Genomic DNA, 26,101 nt, shown 5'->3' on the forward strand with positions numbered 1-26,101 from the left:
TAGCCCTATCCTCTTACAATACAGAAGGTTGAGATCACAGAGCTGTCAATGGCTTTTGGTAGACATGAAAAACAAAATTAAACCAGACATTCTGTATGAAGGTAATGGAAAAGGAACCCTAACAATATGGAGCTATACCAAACTTTTTTGTGGTTAAGGAAAGAAACAAGAATTGCAACAAACACTGCAAAAGACATGTACCTTAGACAGAAACAGCAAACAAACTGGTCTAGACCCAGAATATTATGGAAAGAAATTAAACACTTAACAGGGGACATTTGATAACTCTTCAGCTACCAAAAATTAAATCACTCCACATTTGCTAATGATTATGCTCACTTTTTGAAGTCCACTATAACCTGAAACCTTTCCAACAATTTACTCCCCTTCCAATGAACAGCAAGAACCTTCATCCCCATATCTATACCCTCCAGCCTTTTATGCAGCAACTTTTCATTTTTCTGAAATTTTATTAACACAGACCAAGAACCTATTTCTAGAACTCAACAATTCAGGATCTAAATATCCAGCAAACATCATCCCACCATCCTAAGGCTTGCTGCTGAAAAAGTTTCTAAATCATTCATTCTCTCTCTGAAGTATAAAGTTATAATCTCTCTACATAAAGTCATGCCTCCTAATGGGCTAAATGATTATAGGCCTATTTCTACCCTGTGCCCTATTACCAAAATACCTCAAAAACTTTTACACAAGCAACTACTTAAGGACATTAACAGTCATGACTTTCACAAATGTTTCACTACCTTTACTACCCTGGTAATGGCCACTGACACCTAAATGAGGGACTTACTATAGCAGGTCTCTTTGTTGACATGACAATGGCTTTTGAAACAGTCAACCACAGACTTCTCAACAAATTCAAAAGACTCATTTTTTGGAGAAAAGTTATTTACTGGTTTTGCAGCTATCTAAAAGACAGAACGTTCTATGTCTGTAGCAATATCTCATCCTACATCGCTGATAAAGTTAATACAGATGTACCACAAGGGCCTGCGCTTGGTCTTCTTCTCTTCTCTCTCTCTTTGTTAATGATCTCCCTCTAGAATTTCCATATCTTAAATTAATAATGTATGCAGATGATATGTTACTTCTGAAATCCAGTACTAGCCACTTTCAGCTATGTAGCCAGTGCACTGCTAATAAACTACTAATTAACCCTAAGAAAACCAATGTCATGATCTTTGCTTCAGCCAAGAAATTGCCCACTACCTCTCCTATCCTCTTAACAGATCTTAATGGGAACAGAATACCTAGTGTCACTTAAAGGAGGTATCTAGGCCTAATACTTGATCCTACCCTTTCCTTTTCCACACAAATACATATTATTTTAAAATATCTGTCACCCACTGCTTGCAGGGCCAATGCTAAAATATTTTAATACCCAAACTGGAATACGGCCTTCCTTTTCACGTCATGCATTCAGCCCACAATGCTCACAAAACACAGACTGCTGAAAATAAGCATCATTCTAATTTGCTAAAAAATTCCAGTTGGCTCTCTGTGCCTCATAGGAAGACATTTCTTTTAAGTACTCTAATTTATAAGGTTCTAGAACACAGTCACTGACACCATTTAAGAGTGAAACTCCCTTTACAAGACAACCCTTACATAAACAGAAGTACAGATGGAAACAATTTCTCTCTAGTATACCCTCCATTTAAAACTGCTATAAATGAGAGTGCCTTCTCCAGACTCAGACTTGCTACCTGGAACTACAGCCTACTGACATAAAAAATCTAGAAAGCATTAAAAGCTTCAAATATGCACTTAAAAAGCATGTCTTTACTGAATTTACCTGCAACTACTACCATGACAATGGTTAGGTAATTTACCTTCCTATATCATGAATAATCAAACCGATTTAAGAAACATTTCTCACTCTCTTACTGTGTCATCTTATATATTTCACACGTACATATGTATTACATGTTTGATTGCACTGTATTTTATGCATGTCTTTGCTTGCATTTTGTATATATTTTTGTCTTTTTCTCTCAATGCACTCTGACTGGATCTTTTAATCTTTACCCTACTGCATTTAATCTTATTACCATTATGTTCTAAATGTTGCTAAGTACTTATTTTCTATATAATTTTGGTTAGAAAGACTGTGATGTATTTTTTGCTCTTTGGGCTTGGGCCATGACTGAGAAGGGTCAACATTCCAGTCCACCTCCCAGTGAACAAAGAGTAAATAAATAAAAAACATATAACATTGAGGAACTTTATACAATCTAGCTTTCTTTCTTGGGGGTAGCTGGTTGGATGTTAGTCAAGTTACAGTCTGTGATAAAAACATCCTTCAAAGATGAAAAGCAGGAGGAATTCAGGTAGGTTCTGGAAATTCCAGCTGTAATAAATCATAACACTTCTTCAGGGACAGATGAATATCATTATGTTCCCAATGAAAGCAGTGATTCATCCTAGAAATAGTGTCAGAGAAGGAGAATCCTCAAAGGGACTGGCTGAAGCCACACTCTCCTCAGAATCTGAATAAGAACCCTGAGGAGACAAAGCAGAATCTGTGCCTTCACAATCATTTTGTGATTTAAAATCTTGAACCTCTTGAGAAAATGAAGAATCTCTCTTTGTCTTAACTGAAACAGCTATACTGGAAGGAACAAGATCCAGAACTAAACCTTGAGCTAAGCCCAATAAATCACTCATATCCAAAGTCACTTAAGATAGGAGAGGAGCAAGAAGACCGTCTCTCCTTTGCCTACCAAGGAGGCATCATACCTGCAGTCCAAGCTAGCTGTAGTGACACTACCAGAAGGATCCAGCAGAGTCACCCATCTGTGACTGCGTCACTACAGCAGCCTGTTATGATGGCAAAAGCTGTTCAGCAATTTTCTTCTTTTTTTGTGGCTGAGAGACTGAAGAGACAAGGAACTGGTAAGTTATTTTATGGTTAAGTCAAATAAAATGCCTGATTCCCAGGAAAGCCTAGCAGTAGTGGTCAGTAAAACAGGTAGGTAGTAAAAACATTAACCTTTTCTCCATAAAAAAAAAAACACAGTAAACATTTACTCCAGTCCCTAAAAGTAAAATGACAAAACTTTTACCACAGACAAAGCACTTTTAGATAAGCTTTAACAACTTTTAATCGCAAAAGTAAGAAAGTAATGCTTCACTTTAAAAGCAGAAAAAAGTCACATGATAGACAATAAAAACACATTTTCCTAACTTTAAAGTAAATATTTTACAGAAAAAGTACAAGTTCTGCCAGGAAAAGTAAAGCGGCTGCCTATCAATTGAATAGCAGTAGTGCTCTTAGGCAGTAGAAAAGCTCTGAAAGGCTTGGCACCCTAACCTGTTGACAAACAGCTTGGGTGTGAAGGTGTCCTGAAAGCTCTGGAAGCTGGCTTGGCTGTCATATCCTTAGCAAGATATAACCTATACAGCAAAGGAACTGCAGCAGTGATCCATATAATAAACATTTCCTTTTATCATGAGGTACAGTGGCCTTTGGGTTAAAAACCTATAATCCTATAATATATATATATATATATATATATATATATATATATATATATATATATATATATATAAAACTAACACAACTGTAGCACATTGTTCTCCACATATTATACAAAAGTGTTACATAAGTCTGTTATTATTATAATGGTAATTTCATTCTGCAAATGTTTACCTAATTTCCATAACACCCCACTGAATACAGAAGAAAATCAGAGTTACAAAGGAACATGCTGCAAGACATGGCATGCACCACAGCCACTAACCACACAAGGAATACTGCAAGTGTGTAGGTTTTATTATTCCTGAAGGGGTCATCACTGTCAATATCATGGTTATCCTGGGACAGTGATCTTTTATAGTTTTGTTATTCTTATAGAAGTATTGTACAAAAATTGTACAACCTTAAAATATAGCTCAACTGGACCTCAAACTTTGACATAAAAGTATGAAGTTTAATTGCTGCTCCCTATACTTGGCTATATTTTTCTGTGGCATCACTGTCATCATAGAAAGGGCATGGTACCCATTCTGCATCACAACAGGCTCCTTTTTAACTCTGGTTTACTTCTGTATTCAGTACAGAGCTGTGGAAATGATGCATACTTTCAAAGAATGTATAGCTTGCTATGAAGTACCACATAATTCCTTACACACTTTTCTAATGTATACATATTATAATGTGCTACTGCAATGTTCATTACACTTTCCCTTTAAGTAAAATGTGCAAGGGACTAAACCCCCCTGTATACAGGGTGTGGGTGCCAATAAAAAAATGTTTAAATTAATGAACAAATTAAATTTTGAAAGCTATGTTTTCAGTTAACTGGGATTCAGACACCACTGTTTTGCCTGACTGACCTATACCTATTTACTACTGCCGACAGTTACATTCAGGGTTCACAGCAGTGAGCAAAAAACAAATCCCAGCACTAATGGCTTGGTTCAGCAAACACAACAGTGGGGAAGAATGAGTTCTATTGCTTGCAGCTGAGATTAAAATCAATTATATGGACAATAACAGCTTACAGTACTGAACTTGGGTTCAATGTCCACAGCTGTGAGAAAACAGTAAACAACACTGATTGTTTGGTTCAGCACAAAAAGCAGTGAGGCTTAGAAATTCTAACATCTAGATTTTGGTTGGCATTCTGCAGCAGACAATTTTTAATCGAATGGTTCTGCTTGCACACCAGAAAAAAAAATAACATTACTTCCAATATTTGTAGCTGGGTTTTATACTTATCGGTAGGAGGAATTTGTGTCTCAATATTGATAGATTGCCTCGGAATTCTTAACACTGAGGGTCAGCAGCACCCTTATAATGAAAAGAACAAAATATACTTTTCATCATATACTGATATTCATTGCAGTATCAGTGTCCCAGCATCACCATACTAAAAAACAGTTTCTTTCCACTTTCCGTTAGACTGTTGAACTCTTTGGAAAAATGAACCATGACGTCTGTTACATAACTAGCCTATCAAGGGGCTTATTTTATGGATGTGCAATAGCTAAGTGCAATACTAAGATGGCTCACCTACACATTGAAGGATTGTAAAGTGCAATACACAAACTGCAATAATTCAGTCTAATCATAGATATGTTGCTATTGTTTCAATTTTACTTTGACAATATTACCTTCATATTGTTCTTTGTCTTCCTTGTCTCCTGTTCTGGGATGGGTGTGGGTCACTGCTGTCCTACTTTACTTACAAACTGCTACTTATTAAATTTCTACTGTGATATTTTATTAATTTTCTCTATCTATATGTGCAACTGTTTCCCGCGTTGAGAATGAAGCATTGTAATTTTATTCAGCTACACTGCTGTGTAGTTCTGAATAACAATAAAGTTTTCTTTGACTTTGACCATAAACAGTTAGTCCTGTGCACTTTATTTTCATTATATCCCCAAATAGCTGGATGGGGGCTGCCTGCCATGCTGCTGTTTTATGTCACAGCTTCTTCATCTCACAGGGCACTTTGTATCCTGATTCTGTTGCATCAGAAGGGAAAGCCATTTTTAACGGTTCTGTCTCTTCACTGACTGTCAACAGGAGTGTGATGACTTCCTGTTTTCTCTGAACACCTCTGGCGCTGACTCAGTTACCTTGTTCAGTAGTGCCTTCAGTTTTGTTTTTGGCTATTTCCTGAAAAAAACTTTTTAAAGTTATGGATACCTTTTAAGCTTGGGGCAGTAAATTTATTTGCCTTTCTTCAATTTCAGAATTTATGTTCCAGATAACCCATACCCCAATCAGAGTCATGGGGCTGATGTGTGGACATGATCAGTGAGTTTTCAGCCCTCATGGGATAACCACATAAAATTTCAAGCTCCAAAACAGACATCTATTGACTCTGCTAAAGCTGGAATACTTGGTTTATTTAGTTTCCTCATTACAACTGCAAATATTTTTGATTTGGCTACCATTTAACCACTTATTGTCTCAACCAATTAATGCATCTACAATGTAAACAGTACAGAAGCAAATAAAAAAGGATATATCACGCAAGTGTCCAAAAAAGCCAAAATGCTGAAAGTCTGCAAAATTAGGCACAGAATAGGAAAAATATGGAAAAAAAGCTAGTTCTTGTTTTCACTAGACATATAAATCTTGAAAATGGAAAGATGCTTCGAGAAGGGGAACACTTAACATGTGCTTGATTAAAAGATTACAGCAAGACTAAAAACTGACTAAAGAATTGAGAGTTTCAGACTGAATGTCAGAAATAAAAAAGTAAAACAAGTTGGAAATGGAGTCTTATTTCTGTTTTCATTTTCACCCTTTCTTTTCAATAGTTTTTCCATAATATTCCCTGTAGAACAATTAAAAGTTCTGTGTTTTAAATGAACACAGCTGGTAATATCTGAGTCAAGTAGCTCCTAATCTTTTCTAATCTAATCTTCTTTATCATAATGTTGTGAGTGAGACATTCCAAGCAAGCTAAAAGATGTTTTACTTACGATGCACTTTAACAGACGCTGTGGTCTGTTGGCTGCCAGAATCACATGTATATTGTCCAGAGTCATCTGGTTTTAAATCATGAATCACCAGCTCCACTGTGGAGCCTCTCTGCTTCATGTCGTATTTCTGGCTGGAAGTTATAATAACTGAATCCTTCCTCCATTCCACTGGTGCATCAGGTTTGCTGAGTTTGCAGCGCAATGTGACTGTGTCATCCTCCTCAGCCTCTTTATCTTGCAGCGGTTCTTTGAAAAGTATAGCAGCACCTACCAAGAGAAAATTTAAACATAATTAAGCTCACTGCCACACCAATAAATACAAAAAAGAGAAAACAAGACAAGATATCACTTTCTTTCTGCATGCAATCTATGATCAAATATTCACTGCAAATTTTGACTGTGGAACAACCATAATGACAAGCCAAAGTCCAGTTTTCAGCACCAACACAGATTTCAAGGCTACAATAATGAAGAAATTGTGCCTGATTCACAGCATGGACAGCAGGTTTCTGAAGATTTAAAATATGAAATTCTAGAGTATAATTAAGCAATAATCCACAACTGTATGTGGGTATAACAGGATTTACCCATCGTCAATGTGGTTTGAACAAGAGGACAAAGCTCAAGTGACTAAACAAACTCACCGTGCGCAAATCCTGACATACCCACAAATAGGAGTGGATTATTACTATTATACGATTGTATTATTTAATAAAAAAATCACTTACCTTTCTTAAATAATGTATTTGTATAAAGGTACTTTAGTCTCCTTACACATTCTCTCCCTTAGACTGATGTACTGTGCATGCGTATGGAACTTGCGTTTCCACATTTGTGCAGTACATCGGTGCTGTGCCGGAGAAGTGAGGGAGAAAACAGACTCTCCATTGCTGTTTATTTTTCTACCAGTTAAACAAATAGTTTTTATGAGGGACAATGCAAAACTGTAAAGAAAATCATGTAGGTTTCTGTTTGTTTAGTTTTGCAGAACTTACCTAATTTTTCTTATATTTTGCTCTGCCTCTCAGCATATACCACTACAAAGTCAGACTGCTTTACTGCATATTTATTTATAACAACAGCTATTAATGTTTGCGACTAGGAGTGTGTCACTATGGTTTGTGATGTAAAATGCTTGCAACTAGGACTGTGTTGGTGTGGTTTGTTTTCATTTATATAGATGTACGATTGCCTGTGTCATAAGTGATGGTTTAATAAACATGTTTCTTGTTTAAAAAAGGGAAGGAATTGAATAATTCATGTAATGTTGCTTAGGTTATACGATATACAGTAATATATATGTGAAGTATAATTTTTGTAAAATGCTTGCAACTAGGACTGTGTTGGTGTGGTTTGTTTTCATTTATATAGATGTACGATTGCCTGTGTCATAAGTGATGGTTTAAAAAACATGTTTCTTGTTTAAAAAAGGGCAGGAATTGAATAATTCATGTAATGTTGCTTAGGTTATACGATATATAGCAATATATATGTGAAGTATAATTTTTGTAAACGTGAACTTGTTAATACAGTTTAATTACTTTTATATAAATGTAAATTTACCTATATCACAAGTGATAGATAATTTAATTAAGTTGTTATAAAAAAAAACAAAACAAAAAAAAAAGCAGCTGACTGCACCTGTCAAAGTAAGGGAAATACCACTATTCAACTCTTATTAAGACATCTTGAAGTCCAGTGTAGAAGGTTAAGGTTATGAGTTGCTAATGGGCTTCATCATGTAGTCAAGGTTTGATTCCCTTAATCTACATTTGCTCACTGTGCAGTTGTGAGCAAACCATTCAAGTAAGCAAGACAGAGTTTCCAGGCTATCCTGATAAGAGGTGTGTACCTAGTGGGACTGCCTTATCAGATTAGTAAATTAACATATAGATACACACACAAACACACACACACACACACACACACACACACACACACACACACACACACACACACACAAATGTGTGTGTGTGTGTGTGTGTGTGTGTGTGTATATATATATATATATATATATATATATATATATATATATATAAAACAGACTACTTTACCTTGACAGGAGTGTTCTTTCTTCTGATGTCCATTAAAGGACAAGCAATAGTTGCAAAATTAGTGGCAAATCTTTTATATCACTAAGCTAGTCCAAAGAAAGCCTTCACCTGTCTCTTATCATTTTAGGAGATAATGATGAGGATCTGCAGCTAGCAATGCAGTAATAGTTGGATTTGCTAAGGATTATTTGGATCAACAGGAGCTCCAGGCTAGGGATGTGGGCAATTTGGCATGAGGTGATGGTGTTTTTCACAAATACAGATATTCCCCTGGAGCTATCCAAGGGCCTGAACACATGGAAGGAACTAACCCTGGTATAGAGTACTGCCATTTCACTGAAACCATGCCTCAGTAGCTACACAGATATAAATGTGTATGTGCTGCAGGAACAAGTTCAGACATCTTTTTGTTTGTACTCCACAGCACTGAGCTGTGCCACCATGAGATTGTCAGAATCTGGATTTGAGTTTGCTATGTAGGAATGTCCAGCATGTGGTTCTGCCTAAAAAATACACTACAGCATCAGCAAAAGCTTTAACCAGTATGCAAAAGCTTTGGCATGGGAGGTGTAAGCCACCTCTGGTAAACAGGAAGTTGTAGTTACAAATTAATTGCAGGCCAACATGCACTAGATCTCCTTGGACTGACACCAGCCACTAAGATAACTGTTAAAGCTAATAATCTTGTCTTACTATCTAGGCATCACTCTTGGTTAAGGCAAGATATTCCTCATGGATAGTTTCTTTTGGACTTCGAAGATGTCTGCATACTGATCAACACAGTTCTCCCAGTGTGAAAAAAAAACAGAGAGATAACAGCCAGTGATATTACCAGTTTGAGTAAAAATCAGTTACTGCCTAATAAGTACACTACCTGGTTGCCAACAAAGAAGACATTTGGAGATCCTGAAAGAAAATCAACCAGAAAAAGGTAAAGAGAAACACTGGTTGGGAAAAATTCTGCAGCTGTTTAGCAAAAAGCAGTTCAGGCTTCACCTTTGACACAAGGGTTGGTTTCCAGTAATCCAGACGGAAAATAAATCAAATGCATTCAGAGGTGATTAAAATAAACGGAACAGTGAAGGAGTATATCAACTCAAGTAACAAAAGGCTAGAAAAAAATAGATGAAGCTTTAACTAGCTATACAGATTAAATGATAAAACTGCAAAAATAAGAGGGTGAGTCTGTGTATGAGACCTATCAAGAAAAGTTTTTAAAAATGGCAGAGTTAGAAGACGGCATGCAGAGAGAATCTGAGATTTTTCTGCTGTACCTTACAAATTGGAAGAACAGAATGTATTAATTTTATGAAAGCACAAATAAAAAAAAAATAACTGGACTGGCATTCCACAGAAGGATTTGTTATTTGAAAGAGCAGACTGGGTGTATGTTCCAAACCTGACCATGAGAAAGCAGCCAAGACCTGTATTAGTAAAAATGCAATCATATCAGCAAAAAGACTTGATCCTTACAGAACTGTGTCAGAAGGAAAAAGAATTAAAAATTGGAGACAAAGTGTTTATGAAGAATCATTATTCACTGTACATGTAGAAGAGGAGCAAATTTATCCCAGCAATCAGGGAATATTGAGAGGAAGATGTGAAATTAAAGCTGCTGTATCCAACTTGGACTTGAACCAGAGTCTGGAGTTGGGGATGGAGATGAACAGGAAGAAGACCAGCAACACTGAAATTAGCGAATATACAGGACACTATAAAGCATCAATCACATTGGTGAACTAAAACTTTGCAAGAAAAAGTGCCTGAGAAACACTGGATGTTTGCTGACTTTGTTAAACTTGCTTTATGTCATTAATGTTTAGAAGGACACTAGAAGGGGAAAGTAACTGCAAGTAAAATTATTCTTTTCTTATTAGTATCTATATAACATATTTCAGATGAACTGTCTGAAAGTTCAATCAATTAATCCTGAGAGTTCTGAGCGTTCTTTGCTGAAGGAAATGCAAGATTTACAGGTACAATGGCAAGCAGATCAATGAAATGAAATTCTGAGAACTGAATAAGACATAGTAGCCTCTCTAGCAGACTTGTAGATACCAGGTGGAAACAATGCTCGTACACGAGAGATAAAAGAGAATCCTTTATTCCACAACAATACTGGTTTAGCGCTTTCAACTGGCAAACCCAGTCTTCCTCAGAACAATTATCAAATGCTCACATACAAATATATATAGTCTAAATTACCCATTCAATTAAAAAAAAAAAAAAAAACGCCAAAACTTTTAAAGGTATGCTCCTCACTTTTCCAACTATGTTCTTTAGCTAAGAATATCCACTAAGGATATAAGTTAATACATTCATGTTATATAATATATAAATGAACTATATAGCTACTAAAAAACATAAAAAATAAATAAAATGTGTAAAATATAAGAAAACAGGGAAATGTTTTTGTTCAAAAAATACATATATACAAATACCATGTGCAAGTACAAAGTCCATGCCTCACCATTTGTCCCCAAACAAATAGCTGATGAAACAAATGAAAGATAAAAATGGTAATAGTAACAATAGTACCTTAATCCACATTTAGTAAAAAAATCTCAATATAATAGTGCTAATAGAGTAAATAAGAGTAAACATACAGATGCAAAACTGAAACTAGTTCTATTGGGAAAGGATCAAAAAAGGTTTGATGCTGATGAACTCATTCAGTCCAGGTGCTCTAGTAGCATCTAATAAAATCTGCCATCTTCTCTCCGATGCTGCCAAATGCATCTTCCAGGTCCCTCCAAATAAAGTGCTTTTGACTTGATCTATAATGGCAAAACGAAAATGGTGCCCGGCCCCATTGTCACTTATATGTCTATATAAGGCGTTTTTAGTATAATTTTTCTGTATACGGTATAGATGTTCATAAATACGTTTTTTTAAATGCCTTTCAGTTTTGCCAATATAGTACGCCGGGCAGGATGTACAGGTGGCTAGGTATGTCACCTGACTGGTGTTACAATTCCCTGTCCTAGTCTTGATACGCGTGTGGTTTATATCTTCTAGTTGGATGTATCTTGCCTCATTAATATAACTACATTGTTTACATCTTCCACATTTTCTAGTACCTTTATGTTTGTCTTCATTATCTGTGTTATTACTGGCTTTCTCCAAAATTCTTTTTAAATTGGATCCTGTCTTGTATACATATTTTGGTGTGAGTCCCACAATTTTGTCCAAATTTGAAGAAGTAATGATGTCCCAATGTTGGCTTAAAATGTCCTGAATAATATTGGTATATGGCGTGTATGTCAAAATACATGCTCGACCAAATAGTTGATGTTCATCTCCATCTTCTTTCATACTTTCTTCGTATTTACCCAGTAAGGGGGGATATTTCTTTCCCCATTCCTTCTGTACGTAGTAAATAACATCTCCCACCATACTATCTGGGTATCCACGATTAAGAAATAAATTTTTAATAAAATCCAATTCGGTCCTCATAACTGATTCAGTCGAAGACATCCTGGCTGCTCTAATACACTGACCCTTAACTACGTTTTTAAAAACGTGTGGGGGTGGTTACTAGAAAAGTGTATGTAGTCGTTAGAAAAAGTTGGCTTCCTATAGATCTTAGAAGTGAAACCATTATGATCTTGTCCAACCATAATGTCCAAATATGGAATGCTTACTCTACTGCTATTATAAGTAAATTTTAAAAATTGTGAGGAACTATTAAGAAATGTCATGAATTCCTGCAACCTCTCTGGGGATGTCTTCCATAAAATAAAGATATCATCCAGATATCTAGCATAAAATTTAATTTCAGCATAAAAATTACTTTTAAATAATACCTCGTCCTCCCATTCCAACATCACGAGGTTAGCAAATATGGGAGCACATGATACCCACTATTACCATTTTTATCTTTCATTTGTTTCATCAGCTATTTGTTTGGGGACAAATGGTGAGGCATGGACTTTGTTTGTACTTGCACATGGTATTTGTATATATGTATTTTTTGAATGAAAACATTTCCCTGTTTTCTTATATTTTACACATTTTATTTATTTTTTATGTTTTTTAGTAGCTATATAGTTCATTTATATATTATATAACATGAATGTATTAACTTATATCCTTAGTGGATATTCTTAGCTAAAGAACATAGTTGGAAAAGTGAGGAGCATACCTTTAAAAGTTTTGGCGTTTTTTTTAATTGAATGGGTAATTTAGACTATATATATTTGTATGTGAGCATTTGATAATTGTTCTGAGGAAGACTGGGTTTGCCAGTTGAAAGTGCTAAACCAGTATTGTTGTGGAATAAAGGATTCTCTTTTATCTCTCGTGTACGAGCATTGTTTCCACCTGGTATCTACAGGTCTACATCAGTTTATTACTAGTTGGTTGCAGTTTTCTTTTTTGTTTGGTTGAACTACGATGTCGGACCAGGAAGATACCCCCGGTGCTTTATTGTCTCGAGAGGAGTTTAAAGTTTTGCGAGCTGATGTCTCAGCTGTTCAAAGTGAACTTCAAAAACTTTTTCAATTGGTTACTAACTTGGTAACCAAAAATGAACAAACATCTAACCTTCTCAATTTATGTGATGGTTCCCGTGAAGGTAAAGGGCTACCATCTAAAAATGTTGAGCGGGAGGCGGTTCCTACTACTCCACCAGCGTATAATTCTTGTGAACGAGCACGCTCACAGAGGAACCAACTCACACCTGATCGAGGGTTCCCAGAAGCACTTCTGGAGGCGGAGGACGCAGCTCAGACATCTAACGGCGCAATAGACCTGCCTAACGTAACTTGCGATTTGCAAAAAGAACATTGCCGTTTTACCGTTCAGGATGACGAACAACTGTTTCAAGATCCGTTGGGGCTGTCACCGGCCCAGGACTTTACATTCGATTTCAGCTTCATACGGGCGAGGCAAGAAGCTGAACGAACTGGCGCCAGGCCTAAGACCACATTTCCGATTAAAAAATATGGGAACAACCAACAAAAGACAGACAAATATTATTACTGTTAAATATAATATCTCTAGCCCTAATAAGGGTTTCAGGTCATTCTCTCGCCACGACAGTGCCGAGTGGAATGTGGTTAATTCTAAAAAGTTAAAAAAAACTGTTAACGAAAGAGAACTTATGGAACATTTCTTGAATGATAATCAGGATATTTACAATTTCACTACGAAAGGACATCATATTACTAATAATAATAAAGAATATGTATACACTTCACTAAAGGAATTAATCTTTGATTTTGGCAAAAAGTTGATTTCTTACAAAAACACTAAAATTGATGTGAGTTACTTAAATAACTGTTTGAAAATTAATGTTGTGCCCAAGGGCCTCAGGTTTTTTAAACTACCATTGGGCATTACATATAAGCAAGAAATGATGAGTGAATTCAACTGTTTATTTGATAATTTTGGATGTGCTTACATGAAACTTTTGCTTAAATACCAAAATGAGAAATTGGTATTATTAGCCGAAAAATTGGAAAGTATGTATGAGGCTATTACCAGCAATGTTGATTTTGACACTTGGAAAGAACTGTTTAAGAAACAATTTTCATTAGCAGATAGCAAAGCACACAGCATATACGACAGAAAAAGTAGGAAGATGACTAGAGATATTGAGTTATATAGTACCAATAGGGCCTACATTTGGCCAGGGGAAAAAGGGAAAGAACAAGGGTCATATAAAAACATCACTAGGTCAACATATAGGAGTTCCAACAAAGAAGGAAATTTTCAGGGGGACAGATTACCATCAGCAAGGAATCCAAACAGACAGTGGAGCAATTACAGGAAGTAACACATGATTCCCACACCAGAGTCAGTGATACCATAGAGGACACTTTACATAGGTTGGATCACTCTACATTGAAACCTTTGACTGGAGAGTATTTAGACAGCACTGAGCACATGCAGGTTATTGAATCTAATAAGGATACACCTTCATACACTCTCACCAGTCACGAAGGTTTTAATGTCTTTAATTACACTGACGTGGAGGTAGATGAACAATTCATTCGTATTATGAGTAAAGGAATGAAGTTTATACCTACAGTTCGTATGGACTTATTTGATAACATTAAACAAGTGAAATTATACTGCCGCAAACTTAATTTAGCTATCATGTTTCAAGATAAAGAAAATAATCAGGACAGTATAGGTAGTAATAATATGAGTAGAAAAAGTTCTTATATTCCAACCTCTAATCCTAACATATCTAACTTTGAGAAATTGGTATGTAAGGATATATATTGGTTACATAAGAACTTGAGAAGTAAGTTCAACATACATAACGACACCCAGAACAACCTCTCAAATTCTGAAACAGAATGTTTGAATAAAGTGATACAAAATAAGGAGGTTCGTATCATGAAACCTGACAAAGGTGGAGGGATAGTTTTATATTATACTGACGTCTATAATTCCAGTATATACGACATACCGCATAAGACAGACAATTATGAAAGTATTTCTATTAATCAGATTAACATAGGCCATAGGCGAATTGATTTGGCCATTGAAGAATATTTAATAGATAATAGGATTACCAACGAGACATACATGTTCTTGAAAAATGATCATCCTGTTCTGGCAAAAATTGTTGGGATCCCAAAGTTACACAAATCATTGGACAAACCCCCGTTTAGACCTATAGTTTCAGGGTCTAAGTCAAAAACATTTAATATTGGTAGATGGATAGACAATCAGCTTAAGCACATTTACAGGACTATCCCACATATTATGAAAGATTCCTGGAACTTTTTGGAGAAGTTAACCAAGGATAATTGGAACACTGATCTTATCCTTTTAACCATAGACGTTGTGGATTTATTTTCAAGCATACCAAAGGATATTGGCTTAGAATATTTTGCCAATTGTTTGAGAAAATACTCAGGGCTAAACTGGGACAAAGTCAGTTTATTATGTGATATGATGGGACTGGTCGTGGATCACAATTACATCGCCTTCCAAGGAGAGTTTTTTAGACAAATCAAGGGGGTTGCTATGGGAGCATCATGTGCTCCCATATTTGCTAACCTCGTGATGTTGGAATGGGAGGACGAGGTATTATTTAAAAGTAATTTTTATGCTGAAATTAAATTTTATGCTAGATATCTGGATGATATCTTTATTTTATGGAAGACATCCCCAGAGAGGTTGCAGGAATTCATGACATTTCTTAATAGTTCCTCACAATTTTTAAAATTTACTTATAATAGCAGTAGAGTAAGCATTCCATATTTGGACATTATGGTTGGACAAGATCATAATGGTTTCACTTCTAAGATCTATAGGAAGCCAACTTTTTCTAACGACTACATACACTTTTCTAGTAACCACCCCCCACACGTTTTTAAAAACGTAGTTAAGGGTCAGTGTATTAGAGCAGCCAGGATGTCTTCGACTGAATCAGTTATGAGGACCGAATTGGATTTTATTAAAAATTTATTTCTTAATCGTGGATACCCAGATAGTATGGTGGGAGATGTTATTTACTACGTACAGAAGGAATGGGGAAAGAAATATCCCCCCTTACTGGGTAAATACGAAGAAAGTATGAAAGAAGATGGAGATGAACATCAACTATTTGGTCGAGCATGTATTTTGACATACACGCCATATACCAATATTATTTAGGACATTTTAAGCCAACATTGGGACATCATTACTTCTTCAAATTTGGACAAAATTGTGGGACTCACACCAAAATATGTATACAAGACAGGATCCAATTTAAAAAGAATTTTGGAGAAAGCCAGTAATAACACAGATAATGAAGACAAACATAAAGGTACTAGAAAATGTGGAAGATGTAAACAATGTAGTTATATTAATGAGGCAAGATACATCCAACTAGAAGATATAAACCACACGCGTATCAAGACTAGGACAGGGAATTGTAACACCAGTCAGGTGACATACCTAGCCACCTGTACGTCCTGCCCGGCGTACTATATTGGCAAAACTGAAAGGCATTTAAAAAAACGTATTTATGAACATCTATACCGTATACAGAAAAATTATACTAAAAACGCCTTATATAGACATATAAGTGACAATGGGGCCGGGCACCATTTTCGTTTTGCCATTATAGATCAAGTCAAAAGCACTTTATTTGGCGGGAACTGGAAGATGCATTTGGCAGCATCGGAGAGCAGATGGCAGATTTTATTAGATGCTACTAGAGCACCTGGACTGAATGAGTTCATCAGCATCAAACCTTTTTTGATCCTTTCCCAATAGAACTAGTTTCAGTTTTACATCTGTATGTTTACTCTTATTTACTCTATTAGCACTATTATATTGAGGTTTTTTTTACTAAATGTGGATTAAGGTACTATTGTTACTATTACCATTTTTATCTTTCATTTGTTTCATCAGCTATTTGTTTGGGGACAAATGGTGAGGCATGGACTTTGTTTGTACTTGCACATGGTATTTGTATATATGTATTTTTTGAACGAAAACATTTCCCTGTTTTCTTATATTTTACACATTTTATTTATTTTTTATGTTTTTTAGTAGATATATAGTTCATTTATATATTATATAACATGAATGTATTAACTTATATCCTTAGTGGATATTCTTAGCTAAAGAACATAGTTGGAAAAGTGAGGAGCATACCTTTAAAAGTTTTGGCGTTTTTTTTTAATGGAATGGGTAATTTAGACTATATATATTTGTATGTGAGCATTTGATAATTGTTCTGAGGAAGACTGGGTTTGCCAGTTGAAAGCGCTAAACCAGTATTGTTGTGGAATAAAGGATTCTCTTTTATCTCTCGTGTACGAGCATTGTTTCCACCTGGTATATACAGGTCTACATCAGTTTATTACTAGTTGGTTGCAGTTTTCTTTTTTGTTTTCTCTAGCAGACTTAATACATTAATACATTTAATAGGACAGTGTATAATCCAGTTTTATTTAAAGACAGTCAGTGCATATTTTCACAGGGCCAAACACTAATGTTTACTAAAAGCATATCTGCTGTTTGTTACATCTGGGAGTGGAACAGAGATAAGAAAAGAACAGACAATAATCAATGTAAGTGGGAACAGAAGCTGTAGCATGCACTTTAGCATGGATAACCTTAATTTTAAGTTAAGTAATGCCTGTGGGTGCAGCTATTGATCTGGGCAAATAGTAGTACCTGGAGGGTTAAACTTAATTTTTGAAGATGTTTATAATTTTGGGTGTTTGTTCTAAGTTGGGGGGATAATAAGGGTGTTCTGAAAATGCACTAAGTTCTTTAAGGGTTTCATTAAAACAAAAATTCTAGAAAATTGTGACAGCGGTTCAAATGTAGATGAGAAGAAACAAATGTATAAAAGCTCAGCCTGCCAAACATTAGTGTATGCATGTACCATAAAACTTGGAAATATACATTAAAAACTGATTTTTTATATATATATATATATATATATATATATATATATATATATATATATATAATAGGTTAGAATGATTGCTTTGTATCATAATGGCTACTCTATCCATATTATCTTGGAACATAAATGGTGTTACAGGTATAGCCAAAAAGGAAAGAGTACTGAATTATATTATGAAATGCAGAGTGCAAAGAGCAATGCTGCAAGAAACATTTGGAAAAAAATGAGCATGTGAATTTGACAAAGAAAGGGTTTCAGCATTTGGGTATTCAGCAGAATATTAAGGATGAAGGAAAAGGGAAGTATTTATATCAGTTGCAACAGGGATGCCAATAATGACAGAAGAGGAAAAAAGACAATAACGCTATATTTTTGGTAGTAATGGGCTATTGGCAAGGGATGAGGACAAGGCTGGCATGCACTTATATTCCTTCAAAAACTGATATTGTGGAGCTTAAGATAACGACTCACAAAGTAATTATCTTTCAGCAGAGAATGTTACTTACAGGTGGAGAATGGAACTTGGTTTGCAATTGTGAGGATGTATCATGGGGTCCTAGAAGGGAAACTATAAAAAGAGGGTAGACGCCTGAAGAAATTTATGAAAATATTTGGTATGGAAGATGTGAATTCAGTAATAAGAACCTGGAATGAATTTACATATTATTCCCCAAGGTACAATAACTGTGCTAGACTATTTTACTGGAATATGTGCTTGAGCTAAAATATGAGCTAAAAGCTTCAACACATATCCAATAACTATTTCAGACTATGCACCAATAAAGATCAAGGTAAATATGCAAGTTAAAGTAAAGTGAAGTAAAAATGAGACATTGACGCTTTCTCCTCCAACCTGGTAAAAAAAAAAAAAAAAAGACAAATTTAAGGAATGGTTAGTGGAAATCATTTGAGATTTATTAGGAAAGATAGAAATACTTTAACAAGTTATACATAATGATAAAACGAAAATAAGAATTTAAAAATAGGCTACACATAAAACAGATATAGATATGGTTAGGAAATAACAGAAATTACTTAGAGGGATGATAAAGGTTAAAGTATTGCAGAATAAAACAGCAACAGTAATCCCCTTGCACAAAGGGGGGGCCATCAACCGACCCTGGGGACTACAGACCCATAAGTCTAACCATCCTCATCTGTAAGGCCATGGAAAGAATCATAATGGACCTTATCAACAAGGTCATAGGTGACCTTCAAACTCTAAACCCAACCCAGTTTGGCTTTGTTAAGGTTACATCATGCAAATTAAACCTAGTAAACTTCTTTGAAAAAGTCACCAAAGCCCTGGATGAAGGAAAGACAGTGCATAATGCCTATCTCAACCTAGCCAAGTCTTTTGATACAATCCCCCACTCAGGTATAATTGAGAAGCTCTCCTGGCTGGGGATTAACCCTTATGTCAGTAGATGGAAAGCCAACTGGCTCACTGACAGAACACATACTGTCAGAATTGGTGACTCCATCTCTACCAGTAGACCATCACCAGTGGTGTACCACAAGGACCTGTGCTGGGCCCTTTTATGTTTGGAATCTATTTCTCAGAGGTCCAGGCTAATGTAGATGGCCTTTGGCTTACTAAGTTCACTGATGATTGCAAACTGGGTGCACTCACTGAGTCCCCCAGTGATGTTAACATATTACAGGAGAGGCTAACACAGACAAATGACTGGTGCCATAGCCGTGGTTTAAAACTAAATGCAAAAAAGTGCATTATTATCCCCTTTGGCTAAGCAGAATTCCCTGCTAATTGCAATATTGACAGCACCCTCCTAAGTTCAGACTCAGTGGTGCAAGATCTGGGAACACAGGTAGACAGCAATCTGAACTTTAACCACTAAATTACCACAGAGGTAAGGAAAGCCTCCTACATTGCGCATCTCATAAGTAAGAGCATCACATGCAGGTCTAAGGATATTACATCTCCACTGTGCTCGACCCTAATCAGACCACTAATAGCGTACAATGTTCCCTTTCGCATGTACAGAAGCTGGAGAGACCATAGAGGTTTCTCACCAAGAAAATACAGGGCCTCCAAACCATAACTTATGTGGACAGAATGAAAGCCCTGTCACTGTATTCTATATCATAGAGGCTGCTGAAAGGTGACTTGTAACCAGCCTACAGGGCAGTCTCTGACCTTGCCCTGATGGATATACTGCACAGCCACAAGTCAAATGGCACAAGAGTCACTCGCTCTAGGGATCTTAGCCTAGCCTGTGACATTAACAGAACATGCTGGAGAGACAAATATATGCTGCTACTCTAGAATAAAGTTCCATTTCATGTGAAGAAGAGCTCCTCACTGACCCTATTCAAGGGGAACCTGGACAAATGGATGGAAGACTGCAAATTCATCCAAGGGGTGGTGCCCATGTCCCTCATGGACAGATGGACAGGGGTAGTCGGTGTTTATCATAGACTTGCTGTGCGAATTACATCCATCTAACCAAGGACAATTCAGGCAACTCAGGATTAACATGGCTAGGCTTGTAAGGGCTCTTGGGCCACTAGCCTGGTAACCTCCAGTGAACCTATGACCCTATAAGGAGAATATCACAGAACAAGAAAAGGTGCAAATGGAGAGAGCTAATCAGAAAATAAGAGAGTATCTAGATAATATGCATGAGTTTAGAAAGATTGCTGTTAAGAGTTAAGCAGTGATTTTTTGACAATAACTCCAGAGCACAAAAACTTTAGCACAATAATTTAGGCAACTGAAAGTGGAAAGGGTTGTCACTAAACTTAAGGAACCTATAACAAGAAAACTAACCAAAATTCCTGTTGAAGCATTAGAGGTATTTCAGAAATGTTATGACAATTTTTATAACTTTGTATAAAGCAGAGAAATGTGGAAATCAAGAACATGCATAAATGGAAATACTTAGTGAAGACTTAAGTATGCCAAAATTAGAGACAGAGGAGGCTCAACAATTAGCAGTTAAGATAGGAAGAGATGAAATAAAAATGGTGATTCACAATCAATCTGCAGGAATAGATGTTATTCATGTGGAAGTTTGGAAGTTATGAGGGAAGAAAGTGATAAAGAACTGAAAGGTTTTGTTTAACAGTATTTTAAAAAGAGTGGAAGCATCAACATCCGGGAAGAAAGCTACGGTGGCTGCAATACCTAAAGATGATAAAGACCCAGCAAACCCAGCTTCATATAGACCAGTTTCATTTTAAAATCATGATTATAAAGGGTTTATGTCGAGACTAGCTAAAAGAATGGCAAAGACATTACCAAATTTGATAAACATGGATCAAAGTGGTTTTGTGTTGGGGTGGCAAAGATTTCACAACATTAACAGAACACTCACGATCTAGAAGGAAGTACAGCGTAAGAAAATACTGTTGCTGCTGTTGTTGGGCCTTGATGCAGAGAAATCATTCAACAGAGTAAGCTGGGATTTTATGAGTTGGGCAATGGAAGCATTTGCATTCCCTGATACAACAATAAAGTTACTTAGGAGGCTATATGACAGATCGGAGGTAAAAATTAAAACTGACAAGTTGTGTCTGAACAGAGGAACTATGGAGGACTATCTTCTTTCCCCTTTGTTATTTGCTTTATTCTTAAAGGCTCAAGCAAAAAAAAAAAAAAAGAAAGAAGGGACTCAGAAATTCAAGGATATAATTCATATGACAGTCAAGAAAAGATGGGTTTATTTACAGACAATATTACTCTGTACCTGATAAAACCAGAAAAAGATACTTCAATGTTGTGGAATATCTTGAGACAAGTTTCATGTTTTTCAGGATATAAAATTAATGAATATATAAACAAATGCTATAACTGCAAACAATGTACCCACCGATACATGAATTGGTCCAGTGCAAAACCTGTATTTATGGGAGACGATAAAATGAAGTATTTAGGATTAGGGATTAAACAGGATTCTGTTATGACAGATAAGGATATGTGAAAAGAGACTAAACAAAAGATAATACAGAAACTGAGACATTGGAAGCTCTTGTTTATGTATATGGATAACAAGATACAAGGAGTGGAAGTGTTTGGTTTTACATACAGGTCAGGCATATTTTTATCAACCAGAGGAAAATATGTTGACAATAATTAATAAAGAGTTGAAGGAATTTATTTGTGAGGGGAACAGGGAAAGGTTCAAGTGCGATAAGTTGATCCTTCCAACAGAACAAAGTGGTTTAGGATTACCTGATTTGAATGGCAATTTCAGAGCTACACAGTTAAGGCGCATATACATAACATAAGCACAAAGCTATAAATCAAAGACGAAAGGGATGATGATGAAAGGGGGCAATTCAAGGAATAAAGAGAGAGTGGGATTTTAGTTACAGATTCGTAAGGAGAATAACAACAACCACACACAATATGATACTCACAAAGTAGCAGAAATCATTCTAGGAACTAAGCTAAAAATGACAATGCAGAAAGCAAATTTTTGCTGATACAATTAAGTGTAGACAGAATGAGAATAGTCAACAGGGAGCTGGGATTTATTGGAGAAATTAGGCAAAGGAAACAAGGTATTGGGAGCAAATAACTAGAGAGAGAAAGGTAATAGAATGGGAAAAGGCCAAGGAGACATTAGCATTGCAAGCTACAAAATGCCTTCCCTATTAGGGACTGATATCAAAGTATAAGCAAATAGAAAGGGACTGGGAATCCTAAGTGAAATACCTGTTCTGGTACAGATTTTAGCTGATTCTAGAACAGAAGCTGCTGTTAAAAAAAGAGATATTTAGTAGGAAATATCAAATGTTGCACAATATCTATTGGAATCAGTCAGAGCAGGTTTTATACTGGGAAAAGAGATTGTCAAGCACTTCATAAGGAAACAGTGAGGGACATACAGTATGTATGGTTCCCAAAGTCCAGAAGATGTATGAATTTTGCTTGGAAGTGTTTGCATGGGCATTTCTATAACCAAGCAACTCCACAAAGAATTTTTCCTCAAGTAGATGGCAAATTTGGAGGTGTGATGGGGAAGAAATAGGTAACTGAGAACATATGTTTGGGACTGTAATGAGCCGCAGACTACAGAGTACTCTGTCAGACATTTTGGGTGAGCAAACGAGTATAACTAAGGAAATTATTATTTTTTTGTTGGGATACAGGATCTAAATCGCCTAGAAATACTAAGGCCTTGTTAAGTTTAATTCTGGAGCCCGCCAAAAAGCAATTACTAGAAAATGGAAATCAGAGTCTAAACCAACTGTATTTGAAGTACTGAATATTGTAACAGAGATAAAAGAATTGGAAGTGGGATCTTTAGAAAAAGGATATGACCAATTACATAGAAAAAAAATGAAAATTGTGGGAACAATACATGCACAGCAATGTTTCAGAGGATGAGGGAGATTTTAGGGAATGCTAGAATTGAGCAATTTTTGTAATGTTGGATTGATGACAGTTATACAAAAATCATATGTGATGTACATTTGTAACTTGGATCATGTTAATATTGTTTGAGTTATCTTATATAAATGTATTCTGCATATGTCTTAAGTAATAATTAAATAAAAACAAACAGCTCTTGGTGTGCCATTTCAAACTCTACAACCTGCTTCTTTTTTAGATCGCAGTGAAGCCAAAATCAGATTTGGTTAAGACATGATTAGTAGCAGAAAAAAATGGAAGTGTAAGTGACTTTTTGTAACTTATGGAATGGTTGCCCACCCAGAGGTAGGAATAAATGGCAACAGCAGAAAAGCAAAGGTCCTCCTTCTAAAGGACAGCAGCAGAACTTCTGAAGACTTGGATATTTGTCCCACTCTGGAAGCAGTTTTAGACAGGTCATCAGCCTCACCACCAGTTTGCATGGTTTGCCATTATGAAGGACAAGGGGATGAGAATTGTAATATTCAGAGGGTGTACAATCCAAATCCATACCCTTCCCTAGCCCCAGTCCCTACCCCATGCTCAATTTTCCAATTCCCCAATCCTGTCAAATTGTTTAGCAAGAAGGGAAGCCTTGAATTTTCTAGAACAAAAACATACATCCAAGATTACATTACTACTCCAGATTATTTGTGGTTTTGATGAAAACAAAAGACCTCAAGCCCACTGTAGTACATTTAAGCGATGTAAACTGTTTGCTCTGGAAGAAAACATTCAGATAGTCACAGTGTACTCTAGTCTAGCCATATCTATCAGAAGGAAACTGCATGTGTTTTACGGACCTTTGAGATACCTATCTCCACATCAGGATATGCAGGGAGTCCAAGAGGTATCTACACTTCCTAGTAGAAGACAGCCATTATTAACTCAGGACTCTTCCTTTTTGTCTCATTTCAGTCCCATGATGTTCACCAGATGTACATTATGCATAACATTGATTACTGTTGCAGAAGCCTTAGGTGTATGGGTTATATCCTGCCAAGGATATAACAGTTGGACAGCTTCCAAAGCTTCAGGGTGTCTTTCATATGTCCAAACAATTAGCTTGAGCAGAAGTGCTAGGTTTGGGTACTAAGCCATTCAGAGCTTTCCTGTCATTTAATACAGTGCTTTCAAGGACTGTCTGTTTCTAATGGGCAGATAAGTTATCTTTGGAGAAAAACTTTCTACACTAAGAAAACAAAATAAACAGTCTCAACAAAATCCAGGTAAACAGACATTTAGAAGAAATGGCAAAGGGGTACCAAAAATAATTCAGGACCCCTCCCTCAAACCAAGGACAGTCCAAGTCAGAATGACTATTTACGGGACCATTCCCCACTCCCAACCTGGCAGTCCTTTTTCCCTTCCAGAAAGTCTGATTTTCCACTTTTCCCTTAGCAGCACATAGTCTCACACAAATGGGTTCTGAAGATCATTCATCAAGATTACAGATAGCGGTGAGAGGAAACCTCTCCTTTTCAGCTAGTAAGTTCTCATCCACCAGACCATACCAGCCCTATTTCCCCCTGTCCTTCAACACATACTGTCACAGGGAGTGATAGAACCAGCTCTTCCTTCCCAGGCTGGATCTTTCTTTCCTAAACCTGTTTGTGATAGAGACCAAATTTTAAAACTATGTTAGTTCACAATCTGTTACCTCTAGTAGATTTAAAATATGCTAATCATCACATCTCCATTCATCCAGACTTCAGGCATTTCTTAAGATTTTGTGTGTCTGGATCACATTATCAGTTCTCTGTCTTACCCCTTCGACTGTCCATTGCACCAAGAGTGCTCACAAAGTGTCTAGCTACAATAATACCTCATTGCAGGTTACATGGTATCCACATTTTCCTTATTTAGATGACCTGATTATCTTAAAGAGTCTTTTTCAAAGTGTCAGGAATCTCTCACTTGGTGAGAGATTTCTTAAACAAGATGGGATTCCAAGAGAAAATTCAAAAGTCTTTTTTGACTTCTTCACACAGGATTATGTTCCTGAGGTGTCATCTGGACACTTGAGTTCCAAGAGCTTTTATTTAACAGGAATAAAACAGAACTATATCTAGATCTAGTTCTAAAGCTTTCTACTCAGCTTTAGTCACTTTCAGGGATTACATCAGGATTTTGGGTCTCATGGCATCTATGATTCTCATGATCCCCAAGACTCCGCATGAAAAAGATACAATTGTAACTGAAATCTCTTTGGTCCTAGCACCAACATCCCTTTTCTTTTCAAGTTCTAGTGCTGGTGTTTGTCAGAAGACAAATAATTTGGTGGAGGCATCAAATATCCTTAAATCCAGGTCTCCCCTCCTTCCTTTCTGCTCCAAAGCAGGTAGTCACCACAGACACCTTGGACTTTGTCTGGGAAGCAATTTCAGGGCAGATACAAGTGCAAGGTTTGATGGACAGATATAAGCACATAAATATAAAATAGATGCTTGCCCTGATCAATGAACATAACCCTCAGAATTACCTTTGATCCCTGGGACCTCCTCAAGTTGCTACAGACAGTAACACACTCATGTGGTTCATCAACAAGCAAGGGGAAACCAGTACATACATCCTTTGCAGACTAGCCGTGTTAGCTTGGGATATAACTTTACAGCATAATCTCACTCTACAGGCATCCTACATTCCATCAGGGCAAAACTTTGTGGCAGACAAGCTGAGCAACATAAGGGCCATGGATGGAAACTAGATTGGGGGTCTTTGGGGAGCTCCTCAAGTAGACCTATTTGCTTCCTCTCTGAACAATCAGTTGGCAAGAGTCTGAGCTTCCAGACGCTTCCACTAGCAAATAAGAGTTGTTGGCCCTGGCTGCTG

The 26,101-nt window shown here is 36.4% G+C and overlaps 1 protein-coding gene across 1 annotated transcript in view; it reads right to left on the bottom strand.

Annotated features, from left to right (window-relative positions):
- The window catches only part of OBSCN (obscurin, cytoskeletal calmodulin and titin-interacting RhoGEF), a 4,979,884-nt gene that overhangs the window by 1,790,983 nt on the left and 3,162,800 nt on the right, over positions 1 to 26,101 (bottom strand). Inside the window, exon 48 of the mRNA XM_044066040.1 lies at positions 6,466 to 6,732. Within this exon, the coding sequence (XP_043921975.1) occupies positions 6,466 to 6,732 (267 nt within the window). The remainder of the gene's footprint in view (positions 1 to 6,465; positions 6,733 to 26,101) is intronic.

This window comes from Protopterus annectens, chromosome 3.part0, assembly GCF_019279795.1.
Source record: "Protopterus annectens isolate FY-2018-M chromosome 3.part0, PAN1.0, whole genome shotgun sequence".
NCBI lineage: Eukaryota > Metazoa > Chordata > Ceratodontiformes > Protopteridae > Protopterus > Protopterus annectens.